The 15,686-nt window shown below is 41.2% G+C and overlaps 1 protein-coding gene across 1 annotated transcript in view; it reads right to left on the bottom strand.

The window, feature by feature from the left end:
* usp34 (ubiquitin specific peptidase 34) overlaps positions 1-15,686 on the bottom strand; it is an 87,111-nt gene that overhangs the window by 14,568 nt on the left and 56,857 nt on the right. The window contains exons 41-60 of the mRNA XM_079691018.1: positions 14,977-15,033; positions 14,438-14,515; positions 13,761-13,855; positions 12,042-12,214; positions 11,727-11,877; positions 11,181-11,259; positions 11,045-11,098; positions 10,868-10,963; positions 10,714-10,778; positions 10,546-10,621; positions 9,601-9,648; positions 9,448-9,513; positions 9,264-9,344; positions 7,221-7,306; positions 6,272-6,440; positions 5,268-5,342; positions 4,703-4,854; positions 3,809-3,962; positions 3,016-3,060; positions 1,321-1,425 (exon numbers count right to left, since the gene is read on the bottom strand). Of these exons, the coding sequence (XP_079547144.1) occupies positions 1,321-1,425; positions 3,016-3,060; positions 3,809-3,962; positions 4,703-4,854; positions 5,268-5,342; positions 6,272-6,440; positions 7,221-7,306; positions 9,264-9,344; positions 9,448-9,513; positions 9,601-9,648; positions 10,546-10,621; positions 10,714-10,778; positions 10,868-10,963; positions 11,045-11,098; positions 11,181-11,259; positions 11,727-11,877; positions 12,042-12,214; positions 13,761-13,855; positions 14,438-14,515; positions 14,977-15,033 (1,905 nt within the window). The remainder of the gene's footprint in view (positions 1-1,320; positions 1,426-3,015; positions 3,061-3,808; positions 3,963-4,702; positions 4,855-5,267; positions 5,343-6,271; positions 6,441-7,220; positions 7,307-9,263; positions 9,345-9,447; positions 9,514-9,600; positions 9,649-10,545; positions 10,622-10,713; positions 10,779-10,867; positions 10,964-11,044; positions 11,099-11,180; positions 11,260-11,726; positions 11,878-12,041; positions 12,215-13,760; positions 13,856-14,437; positions 14,516-14,976; positions 15,034-15,686) is intronic.

Genomic DNA, 15,686 nt, shown 5'->3' with positions numbered 1-15,686 from the left:
GGGTCAAAAATGACCCGCATGCATTTCCTATGGAATCCTCTGGGGAACATTTCTAAAATTATAAATAGTGAGAAATTAAATATAAAATATTTCTAGTGTGAACCAAAATATAAAACTAAATATTATACAAGTGATTTCTTAACCAAAATGACAAAAATGTCATTAAAACACATATTATTCTAATACGGGTCCCACTTATGGCAGAGTGTAGGGTCCAGTCACTCTAAGGCAGTCCTGCATCGGGTCGGGTATCCGCGGGTACCCGACGGGTGACCCGCAAAAAAGGTGATTTGCGGGTGGTATTTTTTCAAACGCTTTTTTCCGGGTTTCGGTTCTGGGTAAAACAAAGATTATGCGGGTCGGGTTGCGGGTGTTGCATAATAAATATATTTAAATAATAATAATAATTTAGTTTAATGTTTAAATCCTCAGACCTCTCCCCCGCGGGACCGAGCATAATCATAACCTCTGCAGCGCATCTATCTGCTGCTGAGCGCGCCACATTCTGAATGGCTGAGGTGAAGCTCTCTATAGCGGAGAATACAGCATTTTCAATAACTCTTCGTCAAGAGCGAAATCCAACATCTGGGAGGCTTTTGGTGTCATCCTAGATGGAGAAAATAAACAACATCCCAGGCTTTTTGAGCCAAATATGCAACTGCTTGTGTTAATAATTACACGTTTTCACTGCTCATATATATGCGGGTTCGGGTCGGGTTGCGGATCTTGTGCCGGCGGGTCGGGTCGGGTTGCGGAACTAATTGGCAATATGTGCGGGTAGTGGGGCGGGTTCGGTATTGCACGTCGCGGGTGCTGGGCGGGAGCGGGTCTTGAAAATCAGACACATGCAGGACTCTGCTCTCAGGGCATCTAAGGGTTAAGCAAACTTCAATGTTACCAGGTGTGTACATATGCATTTTGGCAAAGATAGATAAACTATTTGGACAAGTTGTGAATAGTAAGTGTTTGGAAAGTAGTGAGCACCCATCTGGATCAATCAGACTGGGAGGAGTTTTGAATAAGAGTTAATAAGGTAATCATCTCTGCCATTTTTAGTGATCAAACCAGTGTCTTTTTTTTTACCATTTTGAGCTTCTTCGTAAAAAGAAACATATTTATATGTATTTATCCAATGTATAGTGAATTAATCAAATCAATTCAAAACACTAAAACGGCTTTCCCTGATAAACACAATAAACTGAAAAGAATCCTTGTCAAGTTTAACCAAAGCCAATCGCTTGATTCTAAATATGTGACGGCTTTAAAAGGGAGATTTAAAACTCGAGAAATGTTTGGAAGTTTAACAGTAAATGTGTTTACCTCCCAGATCCTCTGCAGGATGTAGGAGGCGAAGGAGGGCATCCCCGGGGGTCCGCCTGCAAACTCCATCAGCATCGTCAGCAGCTTGAAGAACGGGTTGGCAGCCTGGAGGAGAAGAAAAGAGGGCTGTGGTTGGAGAGCTACATCTTAGACCTTAGATGATCAGCGGTCATATTTAGTTCATCACATTAACAACAGAGGCAAACACTGCAAGAGGAAAGGGGACTCGTGATTCCAAAGATGAGAAGTTAAGGAGAAGCTAATGATAGCGGTTTATAACCAGGTAGGTTAACACATACGAGATATTGTACTTGGTGCTGTGGTGCATACATAAAATAAAACAAAGATTCAAAACACACATAAAAACATTTTGGTAATCTATTTATGTAAATTCACTGAGGAAATGATTACAAGTGAGAGATATTTGATCAGAATTCTGCTAATATCCAAAGCTATCACTAGGAATTGGGGTAAGGAAGCACCACCAACGAAAAATCAACATGGAAGAAATCTTTTTGATGGAAAAACTGACTTACCGTCATTTTGGGACTACAAGGCGCACCTGAATATAAGCCGCAGCAGCTAAATTGAATGATGTGTACATATATAAGCCGCACTGGACTATAAGCCGCAGGTGTTTTAATGTTTCATTACCATATGTAAGGGTTCGTGCACAGAGGGGATTGTCGGGAAAGAGAGGGCTGTTTGAGGAAGCTCCCATTTATTAACATTTCAACAAACAAGTTGCATATTTGCATAACGTATTCAAGTGTTACCATTTAGTGCAATAGTAGCTACAGAACATGTACTGTGCTGTGTAAACTGTACTGTATCACATAGCGTTTCAGACACACAAACTTTTCAACTTTCAAACTGAAACGGTGCGCTCCCAGCGCACGTACCGGCAGTGATCTACAGCAGTGGTTTTCAACCAGTGGTACGGGGACAAACTGTCTCGCTCTCGTAATGTCTGTCTGTCTTGCTCTCGTTCTGTCTCTTGTACCACTCTCGGTTCCACTTTTACTTTTGCGCGCTACCTGTCTCACTCTTTTCCGGCCTCCAGCTTTTCCTGCTGGAGCCCGCCGCTTAAAGGTGGGGGGCGCGGACCGGCCATAGAGCCCATAGAATTAAAGGTGGTGGACTGTAACCTGTAACACCCATAGATTTAGGAGGTCCCCTAGTGGCCGTTAGCTGTAAAAATCCATAGATTAGCCGCACCGTTATATAAACCGCAGCGTTGAAAAATGGGGAAAAAGGCGCGGCTTATAGTCCGAAAACTACGGTAAATATAAATTGAGACTCCAAGAATCACAACTCAACAGAAAGTGGGGAAAATGGACTCTATACAAGACTCAAAACAAAGACATGTGTCTGGAACAACAGCTAATAGTTACATGCATATTCAAGAATATAATAACAAGACATATCCATAGCCTTTTATTTCATTTTTATTTGTATTGCCTTGCCTGCCTTTTGTTACATGATTGTAATGTTGTAACCAGCATGTTAATGCCATGCATAATGTGACAATAAAGATTTAAATTACAACAACAAAAAAAACCATTTGAAGACAACTATGATAATATTAAAAAATATAGTAAAAAATAGCAGTATTTACATTGAATACGTTCGTAATCCTCAAAATAGAATTGAATACATTTGAATAAAAGATAAAGCTGTGTGCATTGGGCTTACCTCAGGAGTCAGCTTAGCGATGGAGGTGAAGAGCATGGAGACAATCTGCAGAGAGATCAGGAGGAGGACATTTTTAAATGAGGGACGACTTGTGATTAAAAAGACAATAAATCAAGTTTGATCTGTAAAGTGATGACAACATTTTGGCAGCATCGCACAAACAATGACAAAGACTGATTGATCATTCTCATTTTAAAACAGCACTGAGATCTTTGTCAAATGTTAAAACTGCTATTTTACTTCCTCAATTTAACTAATAGATACAGAGACCAAGCCGTTATGTGATTGTGAGGAAGCAACATGTTACCTGGACCTCAAAGGAACACAGAATGACTTTCTGTGCCATTGAATTGTTTACAAATATAGTGTGTGTCCCAGAGTCTCCAGCATCCGTCCCACAAGAGGGAAAATGTCACAAACTGGTGTCTCTGTAGCAAAACTTAAAAATTGAATCAGATCATCATCCCGGAGGACTACTGACACAGAGTGTAGCTTGCAGTGTGTGTGTGTGTGTGTGTGTGTGTGTGTGTGTGTGTGTGTGTGTGTGTGTGTGTGTGTGTGTGTGTGTGTGTGTACGTGTGTGTACGTGTGTGTACGTGTGTGTGCGTGTTTGTGTGTGTGTGTGTGTGGGTTCATGTACCTGATGTGTGTGTTCATGTACCTGGTGTGTGTGTGTGTGTGTGTGTGGGTGGGTGTGTGGGTGTGTGTGTGTGTGTGTGTGTGTGTGTGTGTGTGTGTGTGTGTGTGTGTGTGTGTGTGTGTGTGTGTGTCTTTGTATGTGTGCTGGACCTACGTGCTCTGCGAGGCGGTTGTTATAGCGACAGAGGCTGAAGATGAGGTTGCAGGTCTGCCGGATGTTGATCCCGTCTCTGATGTGCTGGAACAGGAAGGGGAAGCCTTTCCCCCCCGTCAGCGCCGCCATGTCGCTCTGAGACAGAGTGAGGTGTCTGCAGGGAGAGAGCAGTCAGTCTGGAACTCAGGGAGCATCAATAAAACAGGTAAGGACTTCTCCAGTCCAATCCCTTTCTGTTCTGTAGTTTCTTTTTGTTTAGTGTTCACCAACACTGCGGTCAGCTTCTCCTGGTTTGGATTCTTTCAGATCAGAATCTATAAACTATATTTGTTAGTGTTTTGTTTTCAAATACAATATTGTCTAAATACAATTTTTTAAATAAAATGACATTTAGTTAACTGCTATTCCCCTTATAGAGAGCCAGGACTGTGTCTGAAATGTTACTTTCTCCCAAATCATATGGACCATGAGATCAAATCCAAGGAGGACAGGCAAGAAGAGAAATCAAACTTCTTAATACCCCCAGGGTAAATTAAACGTTTAAAAACAACTAAATTAGATAGTTCCACGTTTAAAACCTGTATTTCTCCGGTGCTGATCCACTGCTGCTAACATTCGCTCAGTTTTTCTAATAACTACAGATCCAAACGTTTAAAGACTCAAATCCTTTATCACATTAAAATATATAGTTAAAAACTCAAATAAAGTGTGATAGAAACCTGGCTTCAAACAGGATAAACAGTCGATTTAAAAAAGGGGACATGATGCCATTGCAGGAGATCAGAGGAAACAGATGCTCCTTTGACCATTTTTGTAATAATTAAGCAAAAATATATAACGCAGGTTTAGTATTTTGTTCCATCATATCGTAGTCTTTAAATCGTGCCCTCGTACCTCTCTGAGCGCGACTGCTCCACCAGCAGAGCGATGAGCGCGATCATCTTCTCCAGAGCTGCAGGACGGTACTTCTCCTCGGCCAGAGACAAGATGTCCTCTTCTTCATCCTCCTCCTCCCCCTCCTCCTCCGACAGCACCTCCACCTGGGGCTGAGGGACCAACATGTACTCGTTATACATTAGGGCTGCTCGATTATGACAAAAATCATAATCTCGATTATTTGGGTCAATAATTGTAATTGCGATTATTCATTGACTTTGACAACATCTATTTCTTGGAGAAACAAATGTGAACAGTACGTTTTTAACAGTTGATTACCCTGAACTTTAAGTATAATTCAACTGAAAAAAAAAAATTATAAATAAAAAAAAAAAAAAGTAATAATAAAAAAATAGTTTTATTTCGATTACGTTGTTTTCGTAATCGTTGCAAGCCATAATCGTAATCGCGATTAAAATACGATTAATTGAGCAGCCCTATGCTACATCAGTGTTGTCTATCACTAAATATATATCACTAAGATGGCTGTGCGACATAAACAAAGACATCAGAGGGAACTCACATTCTCCGGGCCTTTGGTTCCCATGTAGAAATGCACCATGATGGAAATGGCTTGAAGAGACAACAAGAACTGACTCTGCAGAAACAGAACACACGCATTAGTTCACCTGCAAACAACTACTAATGATAATAATGAATGTATATTTAAAGTACACAATAAATAAAACAACATGTGTAAGCTTCATATCTAAAAACTATAACATAAAACGATAAACTAATGTAATATGTTGTAATAATATGACCACTCTCAGTGTTTCCCCACATAATTTGATTCTATTTGTGGGGGCACCGCACCCCCCCCCCCCCCAACGTTCTTGTTGCTCTGTGTTTCGTTGTTAATGAGTGAAACACACCGGAGTTGAGGATCTGTGGGGTTTATTCTCCCAAAAATGTAATTTACAATTTCGGCATTTAGCAGACGCCTTATTCCAAAGCGACTTACAATGACCAATTACAGGGACATTCTCCCCGGAGTAACCGAGGGCTAAGTGCCTTGCTCAAGGGCACACTATAAGTGGTGTTCCAGGCAGGATTTGAACTCGCAACCTTCCGATCATCAGCCCACCTCACTATCCATTAGACCACCAAAAAAAAAAAAATAATAATTTATCCAACCTCCATTTATGGCAGACGATATTTAATTGTGGCGGCCCGCTACAATTAAATCAATGTATGGGAAACACTGCACTCTTTTTAATGTATTACATTCACTTGTCTGATACATGGGTACTCAAATGCAACAATTTGAATTTATCTATCATTTAATCTAAATCTCAATAATTGTGAAATAACTAAGAAAGTCTTTTGACCAAATATATTTTCCATACTAGATACTTTCATAGGATTATTTCTCATTCTTGGCTTTAAAAAAAGCACCATTTATTTTCTCTTTCTCGTTAACAAGGCATGTTGTAGAAACTAAAACTGATGAAGCCTTTGGGCGACAAGCATCTCTCAGTACAGAAGGTGAGACTAGTGACTGAGTGACTGAGTGTTCAGACCGACCTCCTCCTCTCCCATCTTGGCGAACTCGTAGAGGAAGGCGAAATACTCCGTCAGGTGTTTGCTGTGCGGCTTCACCCCGTGCTCCATGATGGACAGCAGCGTCTTCACGAAGCGCGTCACGCAGGAGCGACTCCCGATGTCCTCCACCGGACCGTCCATATCGTCAGAGCTGAGGCACGCGGGGAGACAAAAGGGGTTAGCAGAATCCAACATTTTCAGTTTCGAATTTATTCTACTATTTCAACAATTAGACAGTTTAGACATCCGAAAAAAAACAAAATGAGTAGAAGGGAGGGCAGAAAGCACATCTTATACAGAGGTAGCCGCATCCAGTTGCAGGATAAAGAAAAAATAATACAATTCCGTAATTAAATACTCAAACAGATAAACAAAATGCTATATATAAATACACATAAATACAGTGTGCTTACAAAGAAGACATACAGCTCAAAACAAGGACAACTTAGATGATCAAACACAAGTTAAATATGTATTTTAAAGATAGTTTTCTGTGTCAGTGATGGAGAGATAAATCTTTCTCAGAGTCCAGAGAGACTGAGCGACACACACCTCCTGTTTGATCTCTGTCACCATCTGATACAATTACTTTAGCTGCTACGTTAGATGTGAAAAAACTTCCAATATATTTGTAATTCAAGTTTTATTACAATTCACTTCTTTGGGCTAGGGGAGAGAGGCTGTACTGGGAGGCTTTGGCTTCCCATTTGAAATGTTGGGTTCAATTGTATTTAATCGACACACACACACACACACACACACACACACACACACACACACACCTACCTTGGGAAATGGGAAAAATGGTTGACTAAAATGTGGACATGTCTGTATAATGAAACTGAGACTACGTTAAAATGAATGAGTTATGAGAGAGAGAGTGTGTGCGTTTTGATTATCTAGGATTATGAACAAAAAAGTGATCCCATACCCGTCCTCCATGCCGGGCTGTAGGTAGAGGTGAGCGTGAACGGGACGCAGCCTCTGGATCACGTGAATACACAACCTCTGGAACATCTGGAGGACACAAGAAGTTTGGGAAGATGTGAGAATGAAACTTAAATGAATAAATACAACTATGAGCAGGATAAAGGATATGAAACCTCAAGGAATATGCGGTAAAATAGGGCTCGGCGATCACATGTCAAATTAGTTTGAACTAAACACCTCGATATCAATACGGTAACAAGTAGGGATGGGCACCGAGCCCCGGTATTAAACGGGCCCCGAGGCGGAATTATAGACCGTGGTACCGTTAAGCTCCGACGCTATCGGTCTTTTTATCGGTACTGGAGACATGTAAAAAATATATGGCATGTGTATTACTGCTACACAAACATTATATTGCAGTTTTAGTTTCGCCAACTTCGTTTCTAATATGCAATAAGACTGCAAAATGTGTCTATGATGCATTTTCGATCTTTCCAATCCAGACCAGAGATCTCTCTCCCCCGTCTGTGTGCGAGGGGGCGGGGCAGTTCACACACACACGCAGCTGCTACATGCAGCAACACACACACACGGCGGAGAGAACTAAGCGCTCCGAGGTGTGGTTAAACTTTACCCGTCTCGATGTGGACAATGCTCGTTGCAAAAGTGCAATAAGAGTTTAGCACGTGAGGGCGGTAACGAGCAATTTGCACCACATTCAGACGGAGAAATGCACCGTTTTCGACGAGTAACGTTTCCACGTCAGGTACGTCAGTATACCTTAATCTTCCTCCAGAAGAAGGCCTTTTGCAGCATACCTGTCTGCCCCACCTGTGTTGCTCTGTACCACTGTATTTTTGGAGTAAATACTTGTTTTTTGTTTGTTTTATACGGTTCTGTGAATTCACATTATTTACAATTTCTTTAGTAAATTTACCTATTTTTTTTCTCCAAAAGAACCGATAAGAGTACCGTTAAAAGACCGGATCGATCAGCGGTATAGATAAAAGTAGTAGTAGCGTTAAAACCTTAATAGGCGCGTTCACACCGCAGTACTTTTCCCACTTTAGTTCATCAGAACTAAAGAGTTCTGATGAACTAAGTACAGATCGCGTTCACACCGGAATAAGTCCCTGGGGGAGGATTAGGCAAATGAAGCCGCTGACGTCACTTCTTCTTCTTCTACTTTGGGTTTACTGGCAGGCCGCAAACAACTTCACAGCGTATACTGCCGTCCAAAGTCCCCCGGCCGGAAGTCCCCGGAGTTAGGGACTGGCTTCAGTAGAAGCTGCTGGGACTCCCAGCAGCTTCTACTGAAGCCTTCCGAGTAAATCTCCAGAACACCGACACCTCCTCATCTCCACCGCTCCCATGTTTTATTTTGTGTTGCCATAATTTAGTCTCTCTGCGTTTCTGAGCTGGGCTAATGCTAATGCTAATAATGCTAATAATGCTAATGCAAGGATAATAAAATGGCGGCTTCACAAAACTTTTTGGGAGTTTTACGGGGCGTGGTTTTCAATCCACCCAGCCAATCAGACATAGGAACCTTTTTCTCCCACGAAAGTCCCTGCTCTCTAGCAGGGACTGAAAAGGGGGTAAAAAGGTTCTCATGAACTCATTTTAGTTCCGGCTCTTTTTGGTGTGAACGCGACATTTCGGAACTATATCGGAACTAAAGTGGGAAAAGTACTGCGGTGTGAGAACACGCCTATTGATACCCATGCCTAGTAACAAGAGTGTAACGCTGACCATTGATGCTTTCACAAATGTTTTAAAGAATGAGCGTCCTGAATAATGATTATCAGTAATGTAGATTCAAGGAATAAGTGGGTAAAGAAAAATGTCAGGGGAGCTTGGACAGTCTTGTATATTGAGAAAACAACATGAGTTAACTGTAATGCAGCCTTTAAAACCAGGAAGACACGACGCCTACTACATAAAGATATAAGTAACATCTAGTCTTACTTCACAACAAAGATAATAACAATACATATTGCCCAGCCTGATGTTAAAATGATGTTATATCAGAAGAAAAACTCACTTGTCTGACTATCTGATTGGGGCACTTTATGAGGATCTGCATCGGCCACCAGTTATCATCCGCCATTCGATCCAAAAACCACTGAAACAGAGGAGAAGTTAAATTAAAACGCCATACAGTAAATATAGGATCACCGACACATCATAATACTGAGAGTAAGTAATGGTTAAAGCCCGTTTCTGACCTCGCAGGCGGCCTGGCTGTTGTTGAACTGTTTGGTCAGGAGCTCGATCCACTGCAGCATCGTGGGCTGGAGGTCAGAGAGCAGGAAGGAAGTCAGTTCATCTACACTTTAGTTAGAAATTAAAAGTCCTACAATCAGCTGAGAGGGCGTTACCTTCTCCTTGGAGTGGATAAAAGTCTCGAGGACAAATGATGTGCTGAGCTGTGAAGAGAAGGACATTAACAGTGATCAAATGCGAACAATTTTGATAAAACAATTTACAGATTTTTCTATTTCTACTGTATTTACTACCAGTTTTTTGCAGAGACAAAAAAACAGAAAGATATTTTTCCAAACAGCATGCCTTCAATTTTTTTCTGTGGCTGCAACTAATTTATTTTCATAATCGATTAGGCTTCAGTTAATTACTTTTTTTTTAAAGTGGACCTATCATGCTATATTTTAAACATATATTGTAGGGCCATACCGATACAAAACATGTCTGTGAAGTTTTTTTTTCAAAATACCAAACAGATCATGCATTTTAGCCATGCCTCATTTCGCTCGATTTGCTCTATTCCAGCCCTGTTTTCACAAGGGCTGATTCTGTGGCAAATGAGCTGCAGCTGACCACGCCCCGCTGCAAAGGAGGGGGGCGTCATGTTACCATGCTGTTACCATGCCACGCAACCCCCCATTCCCCTGATAGGTGAAGAGTTGCCCATATAGGCGGAGCTCCCCGTTTCTGACGTCAGATATATTTCAAATCTGGATCAGTCTGTATCAGATCCGTTGGAGCCCCGTTTTTAGAGATTTGGGTACGGAGGAAAAGGGGGTTGAGTTTTCTGACACTTGGTGAGTTCCCTGACACACCGGGGACACATATTCATGTATAAAAGACGTACAAAAGTGCATTTTGCATGATAGGTCCCCTTTAAATTCATTTGGATGATAAAAGGTCAGAAAAAACTGAGATATTCAGATTTCTATTGACAGAAAACAAAGGAAATGAACAGTAGAGATGTTTTGTTATTTTTGCTATGAATAGAAAGCTACTTAAAGATGATGATATATATCAAATCAACCGATAACTTATCTACAACCCGTATTATTTCTCACCTTAGCGGTCATGAGGGAGACGGCTTTAGGGTCGGGGAGCGTGCTGGGGATGCTGCTGCAGAGCTGCCACATGAAACTGAAGGAACACAAAGGAATAAGTATAAGCAAATGATGAAGGGTGAGTATAGATGGTTTCATTCTATCGAAATAACTAGATGGGATACCCACCCAAAGTAAGTGTGTTCAAATATATTTTTGTCCTGGAGAAACTGCATGTTGTCGTGCCAAATCCACTGCAAGAGACAGACATTAGCGATTAGACGTCACTTCATATACATGTATTGACATTATCCAAAGTGTAAAGAAAGTGAAACCACGGTACCTCCAGCAGATCAGGAGAGACGTCAAAACTGAAGTCCTTCCCGTTCTCCTCCTCCAGCTCCACTCGCTTATAGAACAGCATGTAGGCACTGTGTGTCTGCGAGACGATGAACATGTCGTTATTACTTTCTGGAGCAAACGTGGTGACATGGACATTTTAAATGAAACTGATCCTCACCTTCTCAAAAGAGAAATCCATGAACTTGTCCGTGACAGAGTCGTAGGTTTTAGTCTGAAAGATAAAAATCATGTCAGCAAAATCCAAAAGAGACAAATACAATTAATTTAGTGTATTTATTTACTGCAGCTCGTACCGTCATTTCTCCTCCGAAGCACTCAGAGGCCAGCTGGGCCGAGTCGAAGGGCTTCACCTCGGCATCGTTGAACAGGTACCTGCAGGAAGATTGGTTTTTAAATCCTACTTCATATCTGATATTCAACGTTTTCAAAAACCTGGTGCATAAGACTGAGGTCCCACTCGATAAAACCATTCAAACTAAAAAGGTAGTTCACTTTCACAAGCTCAAAATGTAATTTAACAAACAATATGGTGTGTGTGTGTGTGTGTGTGTGTGTGTGTGTGTGTGTGTGTGTGTGTGTGTGTGTGTGTGTGTGTGTGTGTAGAAGGTGGTTGAATTTGATGTGTTTCCTTAGAGAAGCAATTTCTTTTTGATATCAAAAGTGTTTATCATTTATTTTTCAGCAAAGGATAGATTTTCCAATCAGTTTCAAAGCTTTCTGCCATTTGTCCGGCATTGCAGTCCGTCCGTCCGTCCGTCCGTCCGTCCGTCCGTCCGTCCGTCCGTCCGTCCGTCCGTCTGTCCGTCTGTCTTACTGTGTATAGTTACAGCCCTACTCACCACTTGTTGTTCTTGTAGGCGTGCGGGTTGACGATGTCTCTGATGAAGCTGTAGTAATGGCCGCCGTCTGCTGTGCCCGTGTGGACCGTGACGCCGATGAGGTCGTACTCGTAGCTCTCCGTGACTTTTGCCTCTCCTTCTTCCCGAAAACCTGCAACACGTGACAGACAACGCTCAGAAACTAATGTAGTTTATCAGAAATGTACTGCACATCTTCCACCGTGTCTCCCAGGACGTAGCCAAACACAGATTTCTTTGGTACAGTTTTGTTCTGATTCACATATTTTGTAAGTGTTCCTTGATGTTTGGACGAACCCTCTTTGCGCTCTCCCTTGCCCATGAGGAAGTCCTCGGTGTAGGGCGTCATGTCGAGGCGCAGCGGGAAGGAGAAGTGTGTGTTGACCTTCTCCTTCATCATCGTCACCATGTTGAAGGTGTATCTCATGGTGTTGAAGCTCAGGATCCGCGGAAGCTTCTTGAAACACGCCCTGAGGGAAGAGAGACGAAGGGTAGAGTGAGATACATTACAGGTGAAGTTGTGAAAATTGCCCTTTTTTTTTTTTTTCTTGCATGTTGTTTTTTTAGATGTGTAGAAATTAGGATTAAAATCAATTTGCTTCTAGTACGTTTTTGGAAGAAAATTCAGAAAGGCGGTTATACTAAAAGTGATTTAGTTCTATTGAGGTTGAACTAACAAGAAGTACACAGATTGTGCCTTTCTGCTCTTCTGTTTGATTGGTCAGTTAGTTTGACCTCTGGTAATTGGTGGAGGTCAGTAAGAGGGCGGGACATTCAGGCGATACAGAACAGAAAAACATCAAATCTATACATTTTATAAGGATCTATTTAGTAGCAGGGCATCATTATTTACCCTAAACACGTTACCCTTCACTGTAGCTAAACACCAAACACCCGATCATTCCAGTCTTAAGTAATAATTAATGTTTATAATTAATATCTACCCCAAAACAGGTGTTAGGATGCTATACATGATACCCCTAGATTCCACCGGGTTCGTCCGCCGTCCAAAGTCCCCGGCCGGAAGTCCCCGGAGTTGGGGACTGGCTTCAGTAGAAACTGCTGGGACTCCCAGCAGCTTCTACTGAAGCCTTCCGAGTAAATCGCCAGAACGCCGACACCTCCTCATCTCCACCACTCCCATGTTTTATTTTGTGTTGCCATAAGTTAGTCTCTCTGCGTTTCTGCGCTGGGCTAATGCTAATGCTAGAAATGCTAATAAAATGGTGGCTTCACAACACTTTTTTTGAGTTTTACGGGGCGTGGTTTGCAATCCGCCCAGCCAATCAGAAATATACCTATTTTTTCACAAGAGGGCCGCGTGAGAGGAAAAGGGGGTAAAAAGGTTCTCATTAACTAATTTTAGTTCCGGCTCTTTTTGGTGTGAACGCGACATTTCGGAACTAAAGTGGGAAAAGTACTCCGGTGTGAACGCGGCTACCGGGTGCTATTCCACCAGGCGCGCCGCGTTACGGCTAGAAGCGTCCCCGAAGCGTCTCGGAAGCGTCTCAGAAGCGTCTCGGCGCTGGGCTCCGCTAAAAATAGGCGGCTGGTCTATTTTCGATGCGAGGCGTTGCATAGCGCCGGGCAGGAAGTGGAACAGTCAGAGCATCCGGCCCATCCCCAAAATAAACAGATATTGCAGACCCCATCCCTCCGTAGTCTTTCAAGTAGGAGGAGAAATGCCAGCGTTCTCCTCCGGTTTACAGGCACTGTGTAAATTATATATAGAATAATTATGATGATGAATGCATTTTTTTACCACTAAAATACAGCAACACATCTTTGATTCCTGTCGTTTAGAACTGGGATATTACAATTATTATTAACTTTGTCTGTACAAAGTAGCCTGTCCAGGAAATATATCCAGATCAACTAAAACTGCGAGCTGGCAGGCAAGACGCTCCGTTTCTGAAACGCGCCCGGTTGGGTTATGACGCCGGAGGAGGTCGGACCAAAACCGTGGCGCATACGTTGGAATCCTGGGGTTAGTTTAATCAAAACAAATCCACAGACCTCTTCTCAGCGCGGACCTTCTTGCCGCACTGGGAGCAGGTGTACATGTTGTCGCCTTCAAGAGTGTCCTTTATCGTCACTTCATCCAGAGATTCCTACAAAAAACACACCATCAGAAATCTCAAAAAAGTCAACTTTTCATGAGTTTCTCAAATAAACAGCTCTGTTTTTAGCTTGATGGCTATGCATGTTATCAGCTGATGCTAGAAGGTTTTCAAAGGGTTTATTGAGATTAAGAAGTAGGAGAATTGCCTCATCGTATACAAGTTACACTTCATACTTTCGTTTATCAGAAATCACTACATTTGAGATACATTTGTAACTACAGCTATCTTACAAAGTCAAATTATAAAACTGCATCCAATGGAAATACTCAACAATCAAATCAAAGTTTATTTATAAAGCACATTTAAAAGTGATTTTCGGTCGTGCCAAAGTGCTGTACATGTAATAAATACTACAACCATCAACAGATTTATAGAAAACACAGGGAAAAGTCAGGAGTCGTGCTCCGCTCTGACTAAAAGGCCAGGGAGAAGAAGTGAGTTTTAAGAGTAGATTTAAAAACCCCTAGGGTCTAAGAAAGATTAAGGTACTTCTAATATATATTTAGATTTCTTACACTTACTAGAATACACTTAGTTATATTCTACCACTGATGTGTTTTATGAACTCACGTAGATGTTCTTCATGTCCGCCACTTGACATCTGACCGTGTAAAACTCCTCTGCGGTCTGACTGACGTGGTCGCAGTCCTGCAGGGAAAGACGGATACAAGTTTCACTAAAAGTCTCCAAAACTGAAAATACACTTGAAATAAATTAGTATGACCTGTGGACTACATCTGGATAGTGAATTCTGAAGATATGAAGTATGTTATTAATTTATACGAATGAACCATAAAGCTTGTTTTCATTTTGTATCAAGTTCTTGAAAAAAACGTTACAAATAATACAACTAATTCAACTTTAGAGCAGCGCCAAAAAGGCTATCTTATCACTGATTTTAACATAATAAAATAATTAAAATGTGTTATTAAAAAAAATGTAAATGTAGGAAATACTTTAAAAGTAAATTAAATAAAAGCAAAGAATGAATATGAAGATGAAATTCTATATAAAGAGGGATATAATCCACAATTCAAGATGAAAATATTTGAGCTCCAAATAACCCACTTTTGGAAGTTAAATGTTTAATATGTTAATCTCTTACTCACCAGAGAGACCACATTGTTGGTGATGACGCCTCCGAACAGAGTCTTCACTGTGTTTTTCTATGAGAACAAATAAAACACATTCATCAAACTTCAGGGTGATAAACTATTATTCATGATTTTAATTATGTTAACACAGTTATGCAATTTAGGGAGTCATTAGTCTGAGTCAATGAGCACATCGTGTAGTGAGTGTGTCCCAGAGTCTCCAGCATTAGTCCCACCAGAGGTCCCACTGGGTTCACTTTAGCAAAACTCAAATTGAGCCGGATCATCGTCCCAGAGGACTTCTGACACAGAGTGTAGCAGACGATTATATGCACAAATATATTCTTTGTATAATTAGATATACTGTATAAGTACTTTAGGAAGAGCATTATGAATTTCCTTAGTTTTTCTACATGTTCTGAAGTTCCTGTTGTCAAAAGACGCAGCCCACCTGGAACACTTTTGTACTTGGAGATACATCACGTCTTTTAGAAGCACATATCTACAGGAATGAAAATTGACCTTATGTGTTTCGCCTGCTCTCATGATCATTTGTCATTCAAAGATGTAATTGTTTATATATTTCTCGCTTTTTAAAATCGTCTGAAATGTAATGTATTCTGTATTTGTTTTAGTGAAAGCAGTGTGAATTGCCTTGTCAGGAAATATCAAAATGCTTATAGTGAAGAGTTGTGTTTTCTTTAAGGAGAAAATAGAAGACACAT

The sequence above is a fragment of the Notothenia rossii genome (assembly GCF_949606895.1).
Source record: "Notothenia rossii genome assembly, chromosome: 1".
In the NCBI taxonomy this organism is placed as follows: domain Eukaryota; kingdom Metazoa; phylum Chordata; class Actinopteri; order Perciformes; family Nototheniidae; genus Notothenia; species Notothenia rossii.
Note: the sequence above shows the minus strand (reverse complement) of the source record. Positions and strands in the feature narration are given on the sequence as shown.